Here is a 13,968-nt window from a genome sequence, read left to right as displayed (position 1 = left end):
CTCCGAGTTTGACATCAGACACATTGTAAAAGTTCGCAACATGCAACATAATATCTGAGTATAAAGCACTACAATTCATTTCGTCGTCATACCCTGCGAGTCTGTTACCCACTTGCGTTAAGTTTGTTTTGACCGTTTTTTGCAATTGAAGAATTGATACCTAGCTGCTACCACATTCACTTGTTGGTCATAATAGTTAGTTACCGATGGAATAACGTGGTCATAACTAATTTCATTCAGAGTGGCGTTAGGAAACTTTTTTCGAATTAATATGAACATTGCACTTCCTACTGTGAATGAAAGGGAAGTTGCACAGTACCTGCAACATTGTGGGCTAGTAAGTGTGCTTCAAATTGGCGTAACAACTCGAGATATTCTTCTGCTTGCAAGGAAAATTTCTGCAAAGCCCACCTGAAAACACTGATTAACAAAAACGACAAGAAACTGTTAAAGCAATGAAGCGCCTCTGCAAAGAAATGACTGGAGAAAATTAAGGCGCCAGCAAAGAAACACAAGAATGTTCATGGCCATCAGGCACTGGATTCGGAGGAGTCCCGTCGTCAGATGTTGAGTTCTCGTCGCCAAATGTAGGGTCCAGCCCACTTGTCACATACAGGGTGCCTAAAGGATGCTGCGATCTCGGAATGCTATACAACAATTGAAGCAAATAACATTAGTAGTTTTATTTCCGTAAATCAGGTTGACAACGCTTAACTTGAATGTACATTGGTGACGCAAGCGATTGTCTACATGGAACATAAATCCGAGTCCTTGGTATACATAATTTTCAAACAAGCAATGGATATGCATCACTACTGTGGTGTCACCGCCAGACACCACACCTACTAGGTGGTAGCCTTTACATCGGCCGCGGTCCGTTATACGATGGACCCGCGTGTCGCCACTATCAGTGATTGCAGACCGAGAGCCACCACACGGCAGGTCTAATCTAGTGAGACTCCCTAGCACTCGCTCAGTCGTACAGCAGACTTTTCTAGCGATGGTTCACTGACTAGATACGCTCTCATTTGCAGAGACGACAGTTTAGCATAGCCTTCCGCTACGTCATTTGCTACGACCTAGCAAGGCACCATATTCAGTTACTACGAATGTATTCTGCACAGATAATATTGTGAATAATGTACCGTCAAGAGCGACGTTCATCATTAATGGATTAAAGTTAGGTATCAAACTAATTACGTCCGCTTTCTGAATTCTAATTCCTTGTCATGTTCCAGACCTCACGTCATTATAGTTCTACCCTCCTCACGCCAGCCTGCGTGAGCTAAAACGCATGCATTTCGGCCTCCATTCGTAACACTGTGTTGGCTCTTCTGCCAACACAACAACTACAGTCTGATATCGTAGCAGTCTCTGCTAGGCCGTGATAATACTCTGCGAATCCTGTCTACTAGTGTCCGGGTACGGAGCCGATCTGAGCGGCCGAGGGTGTTTCTTTTTTTTTACTTTATTGTTATTTTAACACCTGAACAAAACAGGTAGGCTGGCAGCGGCATGCTACGCCGCTCTTCAGCCAGAGAGTTGACAATCACAGTACAAAAAAAGGAGAATGAAAATGAACACAGTGACGGACAAAAAAAAACAGTGGTCACAGTCACACAAAAAACACGGAGCCGTTCACACTCGATGAGAAAGACACTGAAAACACGTTGACATGGCGCACAGAACACTGATGAATCCGATGGCACAAGTGAACGGAGAAGCGTGACGGCGGACACTAAAAACATGAAACGACGTCACACACACGAGACACAGATGGCGATGATCTCCGGCGCGCGAAAGTCCACATAGCGTGTGCGAGTCCGGGGACCTGCCAAGAGGGGAAGCAGGGTGAGGGTGGGTGGAGAGGGTGGAGAGGGGAGAACAGAGATGCCAATGGCTGAGGAGAGGGGAGGAGGAGGAGAAGGACAGGGGAGGGGAGGCCCGGGGGAGAAGTGGTGAGGAGGGGCGGAGGAATGGAGGGTGCCCAAAGGAACAGATACAGGAAGAGGAAGGATCAAAGTTGGTAGGAGGGGTAGATGGAGGGGAGGAGGACATCATCAGGGAGGGGGAGCTGGCGGAAGCCACCTTGGGAGAGGGTAAGGAGGGTGGAGAGATGGAGACCGGGTGGGACGTGGGAATACAGGCGCAGCAGTGGGCGGGGGTGGGAGAGGAGCGGGGAGACGAGCGGGTGAGGAGGATCGAGTTTGCGGGAGGTGTACAGGATCCGTATCCTTTCAAGGAAAAGGAGGAGGTGGGGGAAGGGGATGAGATCGTAGCCGAGGCTGGCAGGAGCTGGGCTTATATTCACTTTGGCTTGAGGGCGCTCCTGTCGTGGTGATGTCATGGTCAGTGCTCTATTGGCTGACGTCGCCTCACCGCCTTCTCTGGTCTTGCGTTCTATCCTCTACACCCTGGCGCTTGTGGTTACGCAGAACATCCTCAGTTCAGAAAGCAGAAATTCTGAACGAATGGACTCTTTTCGATGGACCATAGAGGCCCCTTGACACAGATTCAAGGTATGTTCCGAGAGAAGAATCTCTCAATGGAATAGATTGGTGAATGTATTCGAAAGAAAATCTAATTTGTAAGTAGCGAATAAATACCAAATTGAAGTCATGTAATCTGTAGAGACTTTAGGTGTATCATGGCGGTTCAGACACTTTCATTAACGTATCTATATTAACATTAGTGTATTATTGTACATAATGACGATTTCTGAAAAATTTAATTTTTTATGTTGTGGACGGAAAGACCCACTGGAAATTATCGAATGGCATGTGAATTAATCTTAAATTTCGTCATGAGAATTGGTGCACAACAATTCGAGCTCGATTATGGTCTACGAAATACCACTCGCTAATATAAGGATTACTCCAGTAGCCTCTTCGATTAATTTCGTTACGAAATTCTCTGTTTCTCATTTTTTCAAACTATCTCTCCTTTAGTTTTCCTGATCAACCCGGTTTCATTTAGTTTATTTTTATCGCACTTGCACTATTTTTGGCGATCTGTATTTCAGTAGTTTTCATTAGTGTTGCCTTGAAAAATAATAAAATGTTACCACGATTCCTTACAAATTGTAAAGGGCTGTGTCTTTATTAACTTTTCTTAGTCAAAGCAACTAGCTTGTTTCAAATTGAATAAACATTCGGGAATATGAAATGCTATAATTCTGGCTCAAATCATTGTTTGCACCTAATGACTTCAATTCACTTGCTTCGCACTGTAAACTGAAACGGAACTGCTGCCTTCCAGGTGTCCTGGGTACGACACCGCGACATCCACTTGCTGACTGTCGGCCGCTACACGTACACCAGCGACCAGCGCTTCGAGGCCGTGCACTCGCCGCATTCAGAGGACTGGATGTTGCGCATCCGGTACCCCCAGAAAAAGGACTCCGGCGTCTACGAGTGCCAGATCAGCACCACGCCGCCCATCGGCCATCAGTTCTTCCTGAACGTTGTAGGTACGCAAAGGCAATACACTGTGCGGAAACATGATTGTTTCTGCGTTGTTTTAAACGCACAAAAAGGGACAAAAGTAAATTTTGTCATGAACACCCCAGTTTGAGTGGCACTAATAATCACTAGACCTTATCAGACCAGTGAATATAAAATCTAAGATAAGAAAAATCACACCATGAAGGAAATAGCCGGATGGAACAGAAATGGGTGGATGTGATGTACATCTAAGAAGAACAAATGATTATAATTTCAGAGGAATTGGACGATTTATTGAAGCGAAAGAACTTCACAAGTTGAACAAGTCAGCTAAGCCTTGGTACTTCTCTGGCCCTTACGCAAGTAGCCATTCGGCTTGACACTTATTCACTTATTGACGGAGTTCTTCGATGTCCTCCTGAGGGAATCGTGCCAAATTACAATATGGTTTTCACCTCTAGTTATCTGTTTTTTTTTTTCTGATGTGTGTAGTAACGATTCAAGAAAGTATTAATTTCTCTCAAAAACTGCTCTTAACATATATAAAGAATTTTTCTCATCGATTGTAAACGAACGTTCAGTACAATACTGCCAAGCATAGGATGACCCTCTCTGAAAACCTTGGAATGAATGTTTATGAAGAATAGGTCACCAGTTTTGTGTAATTTGTTCACAATTCTCTTGATTTTCGACAATGGCAATAAACATTCAAGGTAAATTTATGTGGTAAATAGTTTTATTTCATTTTTCAAAACTGTACAGTGGTCTACTTTCCTTAATCTCACGATTTGGTTTTTCATAATTTCCTCTTATGGTGACAGCACCTTACCACATACGCCACTTGTTATTGCCAGGAAAGCCGCGCGTGGTTAGCCGAGCTGTCTCAGGCGCTGCAGTCATTGGCTGTGCGGCTGATCCCGGCGGAGGTTCGAGTCCTCCCTCGGGCATGGGTGTGTGTGTTTGTATTTAGGATAATTTAGGTTAAGTAGTGTTTAAGCTTAGGGGCTGATGACCTTAGCTGTCAAGTCCCATATGATTTCACACATATTTTTTATTGCCAGGAAGGAAAATGCGCGTAACTGCTGCACACACGGTTTATTGACGATAACGAATTCTTTTGATCCACAGTACCACCGTTTATCACGTTAGCGAGTAAGTTTCACATTTTGTACCAATCGAATAATGCTACGCCTGGACTACATAACTTAATCGTTTACCATCACGTGAATGTGGTCTCCTACTGCCTGAAAAGATTACGTTACTTATTGCAACGGAGTCAATAGCTAATTTCGATGTTATGGACCATACACATCCTGAAGATGAGCAAATTTTCTCTTCATGTCTCACAAAGAATTGTATCGACGTCTGTAATCGGTAGGGTAAAGGATTCTTTCCTACAGACGTATTATCTATAGGTTTCAGAATTTTTTTAAAAAAAGAGTTTAATATTTGTCACTGATGTTTTCGTGTAATTGCTGCAGGAATAGCGTTCCTGAATCTGGACTGTGACACTTTTCTGCCGCAGAACCTTTGACGGAAATCCTGGGAGGACCGGACTTGTTCATTAACGCCGGGAGCACCATCAACCTGACGTGCCTTGTCACCTACGCGCCAGAGCCTCCCTCTACAGTACTGTGGAGGCACAACGGGCAGGTGGGTGTCCTCAAGTAGTCTCCTCTCAGTGATTTGTCTTTGACTCTATTAAGAAATCTCTTTTATCGATTGCCGTATAGTGACTTCATTAAAGACATCCGTACAAATGAGAAGGCTGTAATAAATTAGGTACTGGAACTTCTCTTATTAGGAAGAAAGTGACGTAAACATTACAGTACTGCAAACATTATCCTCTATCGTGTTCGTTAAAAGCATGCCGTAACCGAATAAACAGTAAATGCCGTCGTCGTACGAGGATCTCAGACACACTTGAAACCGCTACAATTACAACTGACTTCAAAAAGGAAATGACTCTCGTTGTAATAACAACCAAATTATTGAAGAGGAGAACAGAAGTGCAGCTGTTGTCTTCTCTTGGTCTTGTAGGGCACCTTCAAAAATATAAATATTCTAAGTAGGACAGCTGTTAAGGAATGAGTGTCTACAGACGTCAATCTCGGTAGAGTCTCCTCAACTGTACAAAATGTATCTGTGACAAAGATATCTGCAGAGTAATCGACCGACAGCGAGTAAATCAGAAACGATAATTGGGAGAAGAGGGATTAACGATCTTCCTGTGAGGAGATGAGGTGTTGGCATATAAATGTGAATACGATTAAAGGAAAAGATACTTGCTATTATTAAGGTTAAAAGCTGCAAGAAGTTAAATGAAGGGCAGAAAAAGATACAGAACAAATAATACAGAGCTACAAAGTTTTAAAGAGGAATATGGTGGAATAACTGAAAAATAGAAAGTATCTTAATAATGAAAAGGCTGACTGTAAATTCCCGTTTCTTATTGGCATGTAGTAAATATACTGAGACACAAAAAATAACTACGTAAAAACTAGAAGGGCAACCAACAGATGCTGACATTTCCAAACTGAAGGACAAGTTAAAACAGGGGCTTCACGAAACAAACACAAGCTTATTGTTAGGTAATTGTTCAGTGGAGAAATACAATAATGAACAAATTGCTAACTGAATTGAGTAATAAACTTCTCTTATAATGAATTAATAGCCATGTTAAAGACTGAAAGTAGGAGTACCTTAAAGTAAACTGTGAGGAGACTGAAAACTATACAAATAACTACGTTTGCGTACTTGGAGAAAATCTGTCTCATAACTTAAGGATAGAGAATAGTTTGTTTTTTTTTAGAGAGAGAGGGGGACATAGAGAGAGGGGGACAGAGAGAGAGAGAGAGAGAGAGAGAGAGAGAGAGAGAGAGAGAGAGAGAGAGAGAAAGAAAGGGAGAGAAGTATGTGTGTGTGTTTCCACACTTTGATGCAGAAAGGAGTGGGTTAACGGTGTAAACATATTTTCAAGAGGATCTGGGGTTTTCTAAGTGCTGCATTGAAGATGAACGCTGAATTTAAGAAATTTCTATTGGGCAACTTTAATTACTGAAGTGATGGACGATTGCCCGCATCTCGTGGTCGTGCGGTAGCGTTCTCGCTTCCCACGCCCGGGTTCCCGCGTTCGATTCCCGGCGCGGTCAGGGATTTTCTCTGCCTCGTGATGGCTGGGTGTTGTGTGCTGTCCTTAGGTTAGTTAGGTTTAAGTAGTTCTAAGTTCTAGGGGACTTATGACCACAGCAGTTGAGTCCCATAGTGCTCAGAGCCATTTGAACCATTTTGATGGACGATTCTTAAAGCTGTTCTTGATATTACTTTCAGTCAGAGACAAAGTTTGATGCAGCTCTGGTCGCTAGTCATTCTTTTATGTACTATATATTGATTTTAAGTTATTTACTTGCCAAAAGTCATTCTATTGTATTGTAGTATATAAATATAGTGTTCATCATTTTGACACCCGAATTGAACATATAAATGTAGATGTAGGTGTGCTCTCTGTGGGATGGAATTGCGGTTCACGGAAGGTAACGTAAACGAAGAGTTTAACTGGGGTAATAATATAGTCATTACTACTTCGTACTGGAACTTTAATATTTAACGTAACACTTTCTTACTTCTTGGGATAAGTATGGCTAGTATGAAACGAATAATGTAATCCACGTCATTCAAATGCAGCGTTTGAATTTTGATGTGTTCCGAAAAGAGAAACTATTCTAATGCATGAGGGACACTCAAATGAAACCCGAACACCTGTCATAACGGGACCATAGAAAGGTTCCTTTAAAAAGTAATCATACGCATTGGGACGTATATCCCATTCGGTGACGAGACAATCAATTCCAGTTTCGTAGAACGTAGTCGGCCGCTGACGGATTCACAACGGAAACTACTTCTGCTCTTCTTCGACTGACTGAAACCGACGTCCGCGCATGTCTTATTCAGATCGCCCAAGGTATGGAAATCAAACGGTGGAAGATCCGGCCTGTACGGAGGACGTTGCAGTGCTTCCCAACCAAATCTTCGTGCGTTTGACAGTGAGGGGATGGGCGTTTTTGAGCAACAGGATGCCTCCCCTACTCGTCGGGTTCCTCGAAAGTAAAACCACAAAAAATGCGCAAAGCTAGGAAGACACTTTACAGATCTTGTAACGGGCCGTAAAGTCAAATCGCCCAGGAATGCGGTCAGAACATCCTTCTTACAGCCCGTATCTTTGGCAACCTGAAGAAAATCGTACGTGGACCTCGATTTCAGTCGTATGAGGAAGTGTGGTGCAGTTGGTGGATCCGTCACCAGCCGCCCGCCTTCTACGAAAGAGGAACTGATTGTTTCGTCTCCCCGTGGCGTAAATATTTGAATGTGCTTGGTAACTCACTTTGAAAGGAAGCAATGCATGGTCCCTTTGTCGCGGGTGTTCAGTCTCAATTTGAGGTCCGTCTTACTTAACACCAAGGGAAGTATACTTACCTCTTATCAGATAATAATAGTTACCTCTTAGTTAGATGACACTGCCTTAAATTATGGTACGCCATTGTTAAATTTATTGTTCTTATTAGGCTAAAGGTCGGGTGATGCAAGACGTGTGTTACAGTCGGCCTGCAGTCTAAGAGAACTGTTAATGAAACGGCTGACAGGTGACGGGTGAAGTTTCTCGAGACTACCTCGGGAATACTATCAGCTCTCCGATATCGCACCTTTCACAGTCACTGAGGCTAAGCTGTGTATGCCGCAAGTTACCAAATTCGATGTCAGAACTAGCAAAGATGTACGCTCGGACAGGAATAATGTAGCGCCAAAAATCACAATACCGTAAGTTACTTTCAATTCGAATATGTAGGTTACTGGGCACACAACCTTCTCCAGATTCCACCAAGAAAGAAATATGTCAGTCAAGTTCCAGAAGGCTGATAACAGTTGAAACTTCTGTAATACACATTCAATAAATCATACTCAAAAACTGATTCTCCAGGGTAGCGATTTAAGAACATAAAGAAATTTGGGATACAGTGACCAATTCCATTTCAGAGAACTGAAGTTACATGTGAAACATTGATGGTCAACGTCTTACTGATAAAAGCTAAATTTAAAGAAACTCGTAATAATTCCAAGGTTTCATAATATCATGGGGACGCATTTGATCTTCCAAAAAATTAGATCAGGTTACTACGTCTCTTCGATCTCAAATATAATAGAGATGTGGCACTATCTTGAAATGGATAAGGATAGAGTCAGAAGCGACTATTTCCTATACACTAGATCCACCCTGATATCTGCTTTACCTGATTTGGTATAATACTGAAAGCTACAGGTAAATACGGATCACGAAAATAGTACTGGAACAACGTTTTGTACAACTGAGAAATGATGTAATAGCCACATCAGTCTGTACAGAATCTACACTCCTGGAAATGGAAAAAAGAACACATTGACACCGGTGTTTCAGACCCACCATACTTGCTCCGGACACTGCGAGAGGGCTGTACAAGCAATGATCACACGCACGGCACAGCGGACACACCAGGAACCGCGGTGTTGGCCGTCGAATGGTGCTAGCTGCGCAGCATTTGTGCACCGCCGCCGTCAGTGTCAGCCAGTTTGCCGTGGCATACGGAGCTCCATCGCAGTCTTTAACACTGGTAGCATGCCGCGACAGCGCGGACGTGAACCGTATGTGCAGTTGACGGACTTTGAGCGAGGGCGTATAGTGGGCATGCGGGAGGCCGGGTGGACGTACCGCCGAATTGCTCAACACGTGGGGCGTGAGGTCTCCACAGTACATCGATGTTGTCGCCAGTGGTCGGCGGAAGATGCACGTGCCCGTCGACCTGGGACCGGACCGCAGCGACGCACGGATGCACGCCAAGACCGTAGGATCCTACGCAGTGCCGTAGGGGACCGCACCGCCACTTCCCAGCAAATTAGGGACACTGTTGCTCCTGGGGTATCGGCAAGGACCATTCGCAACCGTCTCCATGAAGCTGGGCTACGGTCCCGCACACCGTTAGGCCGTCTTCCGCTCACGCCCCAACATCGTGCAGCCCGCCTCCAGTGGTGTCGCGACAGGCGTGAATGGGGGGACGAATGGAGACGTGTCGTCTTCAGCGATGAGAGTCGCTTCTGCCTTGGTGCCAATGATGGTCGTATGCGTGTTTGGCGCCGTGCAGTTGAGCGCCACAATCAGGACTGCATACAACCGAGGCACACAGGGCCAACACCCGGCATCATGGTGTGGGGAGCGATCTCCTACACTGGCCGTACACCACTGGTGATCGTCGACGGGACACTGAATAGTGCACGGTACATCCAAACCGTCATCGAACCCATCGTTCTACCATTCCTAGACCGGCAAGGGAACTTGCTGTTCCAACAGGACAATGCACGTCCGCATGTATCCCGTGCCACCCAACGTGCTCTAGAAGGTGTAAGTCAACTACCCTGGCCAGCAAGATCTCCGGATCTGTCCCCCATTGAGCATGTTTGGGACTGGATGAAGCGTCGTCTCACGCGGTCTGCATGTCCAGCACGAACGCTGGTCCAACTGAGGCGCCAGGTGGAAGTGGCATGGCAAGCCGTTCCACAGGACTACATCCAGCATCTCTACGATCGTCTCCATGTGAGAATAGCAGCCTGCATTGCTGCGAAAGGTGGATATACACTGTACTAGTGCCGACATTGTGCATGCTCTGTTGCCTGTGTCTATGTGCCTGTGGTTCTGCCAGTGTGATCATGTCATCATCTTCTAACCTTGTTCCACGAAGAGAGTCATTCACTTTCCCAAAGAGATAATAGTCACATGGAGCCAGATCAGGACTGTAAGGTGGGTGTTTCAGTGTTGTCCATCCGAGTTTTGTGATCGCTTCCATGGTGACATGTGGACGTGCATTGTCGTGCAACATCAAAACATCCTGCTTTTGCCGACGTGGTCGAACACGACTCAGTCGAGCTTGAAGTTTCTTCATTGTCGTCACATATACATCAGAATTTGTGGTGGTTCCACTTGGCATGATGTCGACAAGCAAGAGTCCTTCGGAATCGAAAAACACCGTAGCCATAACATTGCATGGTGCAACTCCATTGATTGCCTCTTCGTCTCTGGTGAAAAATGATGGATCCATGTTTCATCACCTGTCACAATTCTTCCAAGAAATTCATCTCCACCATTCTCGTACTGTTCCAAAGGTTGCTGCATGCCGTTTTTCTTGTTTCTTTGTGAGCCCCTGTCAACATCCTGGTAACCCACCTTGCACAAACCTTTTTTAACTCCAACACTTTCAGTATTCTGCAAACACTTCCTTCCCCTATCACAACGTAGCGTGACAATTCGTTCACTGTGATACGTCTGTCAGCAGTCACCAATTCGTTAACTCTCTGCACATTGAAGTGTGTGCAATACGAGGCCCGCCGGTGCGAGGACAATCCTCAATACGGCCGTACCCGCTTTCATCACGTAACCTGCTTGCCCAACGACTAACTGTACTGCGATCGACAGCAGCATCTCCACACACCTTTTTCAACCTCTTGTGGATGTTTTCCTCTGTCTCGTTTTCAGAGCACAGGAATTCTAGGACAGCACGTCGCTTCTGACGAACGTCAAGTGTAGCAGCCACCTTGAATACATGCTGTGACGGCGCCACTCATGGGAACATGGTTGAACTAAGTTTGAAAACAAGCGGGAAGGATGTATCTACATACTTTAAAACTTTACACATGCAGAATGAATACTGTATTTTGGCCAATATAGTGTGCATTTCTTTTGGAGTGACCGTAGTACCTGTAGTCGTAAATTCATTATGCATATTGTCCTACGTGGGAGACATTGTACTTGAAAGTCACTTGCCCAGTGTCGGCGGATAAATACGATATTGCAGTGCTTGATTTATGCCGAATTACAACGCAAAGTTCCTTCAGACATGCATTCACTATAGTCTTTATCCGCCGACACCAGGCAAAGGTACTTTCAAGTGAAATGTGTCCCTGCGCGGGAATATACATAATGGATGTACGAGTAAAGGTTGACAGGTTGCTGACACATGAGTGACGACATACGGGTGTTTGGGTCTGGCCGTGAGTCTTGGTTGACAATCGTAAGGCGACCGCTCGCGTTAAACGGGAAATCTGGATTCGAGTGCCAGTCCGGTACAAATTGTCACTGTTGTCATTCCATTACAGCCGGCCAGAGTGGCCGAGCGGTTCTAGGCGCTTCAGTCTGGAACCGCGCGACCGCTACGGTCGCAGGTTCGAATCCTGCCTCGGGCATGAATGTGTGTGATGTCCTTAGGTTAGTTAGTTCTAAGTCCTAGGGGACTGATGACCTCAGATGTTAAGTCGCATACTGCTCAGAACCATTTGAACCATTTGAACCACTCCATTACACAGCCGATGGTTCACCACATTCGCAAATGCGAATAAATTTCTTAAATTTCCAGTTATTGGTCGGTTAAGTTTGAGCAGAGGACCCAGCCCCTTCCATGTAAACACAACGTCAACCATTTTGGAGCCATCACCAGTTTGCACAATGGCTTGTTCACAACTTGGATCCATGGATTCGTCGGTTTTGCACCACCCTCGAACCCTTTCACCAGGTCTTACCAACTGAAATCAGAACTCATCTCACCAGGACACGGTTTTCCAGTCGTCTAGCGACCAATCGATATGGTCACCAGCTCAGTAGACTGCCTGCAGGCCATGTCGGGATGCCAGTAAGGGTACCGTAGTTCATAAACGCCAAATTTCGCCGCACTTTTGTAACGAACGTGTTCGTCGTACAACCCACGTTGATTTCCCCGGTGACTCAGTGTTGCTTGTTTGTTAGCACTGACAACTCCACGCAAAAGGCGCTAATATCGGTCGTCAAGTGAAGGCTGTCGGCCACTGCGTTGTCCGTGGTGCGAGGTAAAGCCTCTAATTTGGTGTTCATGGAATATTCTTGACACTGTGGATTTCGGAATATTGGGTTCCTTAACGATTTCCAAAAATGATTGTTCCATGCATCTTGTTCCAATTACGATTCCGCATTCAGAGTCTGTTAATTCCCATAAAGAGGCCATAATCTAGTAGGAAACCTTTTCACATCACATGAATCAGCTGAGTACAAATGACAGCTCCGCCCATACCTCGTGTACGCAACACCATCACCATTTGTGTATGTACATATCACTATTCAAAAATGTACAAATGTGTGTGAAATCTTATGGGACTTAATTGCTAAGGTCATCAGTTCCTAAGCTTACACACTTTTTAACCTAAATTATCCTAAGGACACACACACACACACACACACACACACACACACACACATGCCCGAGGGAGGACTCGAACCTCCGCCGGGACCAGCCGCACAGTCCATGACCGCAGCGCCTGAGACCACTCGGCTAATCCCGCGTGGCATATCACTATTCCATGACTTTTGTAATAGTAGTGCATAGGCAAGGGTACCAGTGCAGCCTAGCGCATGTTTTCGGATCGACTATTGCCAAAGAAAGCTTCGAGTTTCTTTAAACTTATCTGGATTTTAAAACATTTATTTCCTGACCTAAAACCCTACAATAGACACTAAACCGGAAGAATGTGGCTAGTATTCAGTGTCTGTGACATTACGGGGTCTTATTTAGTTGAAACATCTTTCAGTTATAGGGCCTGCGCAGTAACAGAAGTTATGTGCTTAAGAAATGGGAAAATGTGGTGCAACCGTACTCTGAAAGAAGTGACATCAAGTAACGTTCGACAAATGAGGATTGCTTAATAGGCTGCCTGGTAAATGAGGGTAACGCTCTCTAATGAAAAACCTTTAATTCTATTCAGATACTGTGCTCGTAATGTTCCGGTTATGCTTTTTACTGTAAATGAATTTGAGCTGTGTTAACAACTTACTGTAACATCAACCAAAACACAGCTTCGTGCAGCTGAGTACTACTCATTCTAACACGTTTCAGATGTAACATTTGTAAGCTAGTTCTGTCGCATTTCATGTACAATCCGTACAAATTTGTAAGATGATCTGACAGTCTGATGTACGCAAATGTCATTAACTGCTGCAAAACGCGTTTTAGATGTTTTGTGCAACGGTAAATACTGTGCTGTCCATATTTTGTAGCCGTTCCGTATCATACTTGGGTTATCATTGGTCTCAATACAATTTTAAGAATAATAATTGATCAACAGCGGAGATCTAACTACATCTATTAAACTACGTCACCCTTGGATCACTTCCAATGAGCACCGTATATTGCTGTGTATTAACTTCAAAACAGTGGTATCACGTTCCCAATGGACTAATTTACTATAAAAATTCCATTTACTCTCGAAGATCTTGTCACATTTTCAAGACAGGCAAGAAAAGAGACAGGTAGCAACATTACTCCAGATTACGCTACTACTGCACAAAGCATACGATTAATGGAATTTAATGTTGGCTGAAACAAGACGTAATCCCAATTTCTATTCTGAATTATTATTCTCTTACGAAATTTAAGTCTTTTGTGTGGCTCACCAAATACAGTAAACGGCACAAGAAGTGAAA

General features: G+C 44.5%; 1 protein-coding gene across 1 annotated transcript in view; it reads left to right on the top strand.

The window, feature by feature from the left end:
• The window catches only part of LOC126161891 (zwei Ig domain protein zig-8-like), a 147,746-nt gene that overhangs the window by 113,654 nt on the left and 20,124 nt on the right, over positions 1–13,968 (top strand). The window contains exons 3-4 of the mRNA XM_049918036.1: positions 3,259–3,469; positions 4,969–5,096. Coding sequence (XP_049773993.1) covers positions 3,259–3,469; positions 4,969–5,096 — 339 coding nt within the window. The remainder of the gene's footprint in view (positions 1–3,258; positions 3,470–4,968; positions 5,097–13,968) is intronic.

Source organism: Schistocerca cancellata, chromosome 1, assembly GCF_023864275.1.
Source record: "Schistocerca cancellata isolate TAMUIC-IGC-003103 chromosome 1, iqSchCanc2.1, whole genome shotgun sequence".
NCBI classification, from domain to species: domain Eukaryota; kingdom Metazoa; phylum Arthropoda; class Insecta; order Orthoptera; family Acrididae; genus Schistocerca; species Schistocerca cancellata.
The sequence above is the reverse complement of the archived record's forward strand: the minus strand, read 5'-3'. Positions and strand labels throughout refer to the sequence as shown.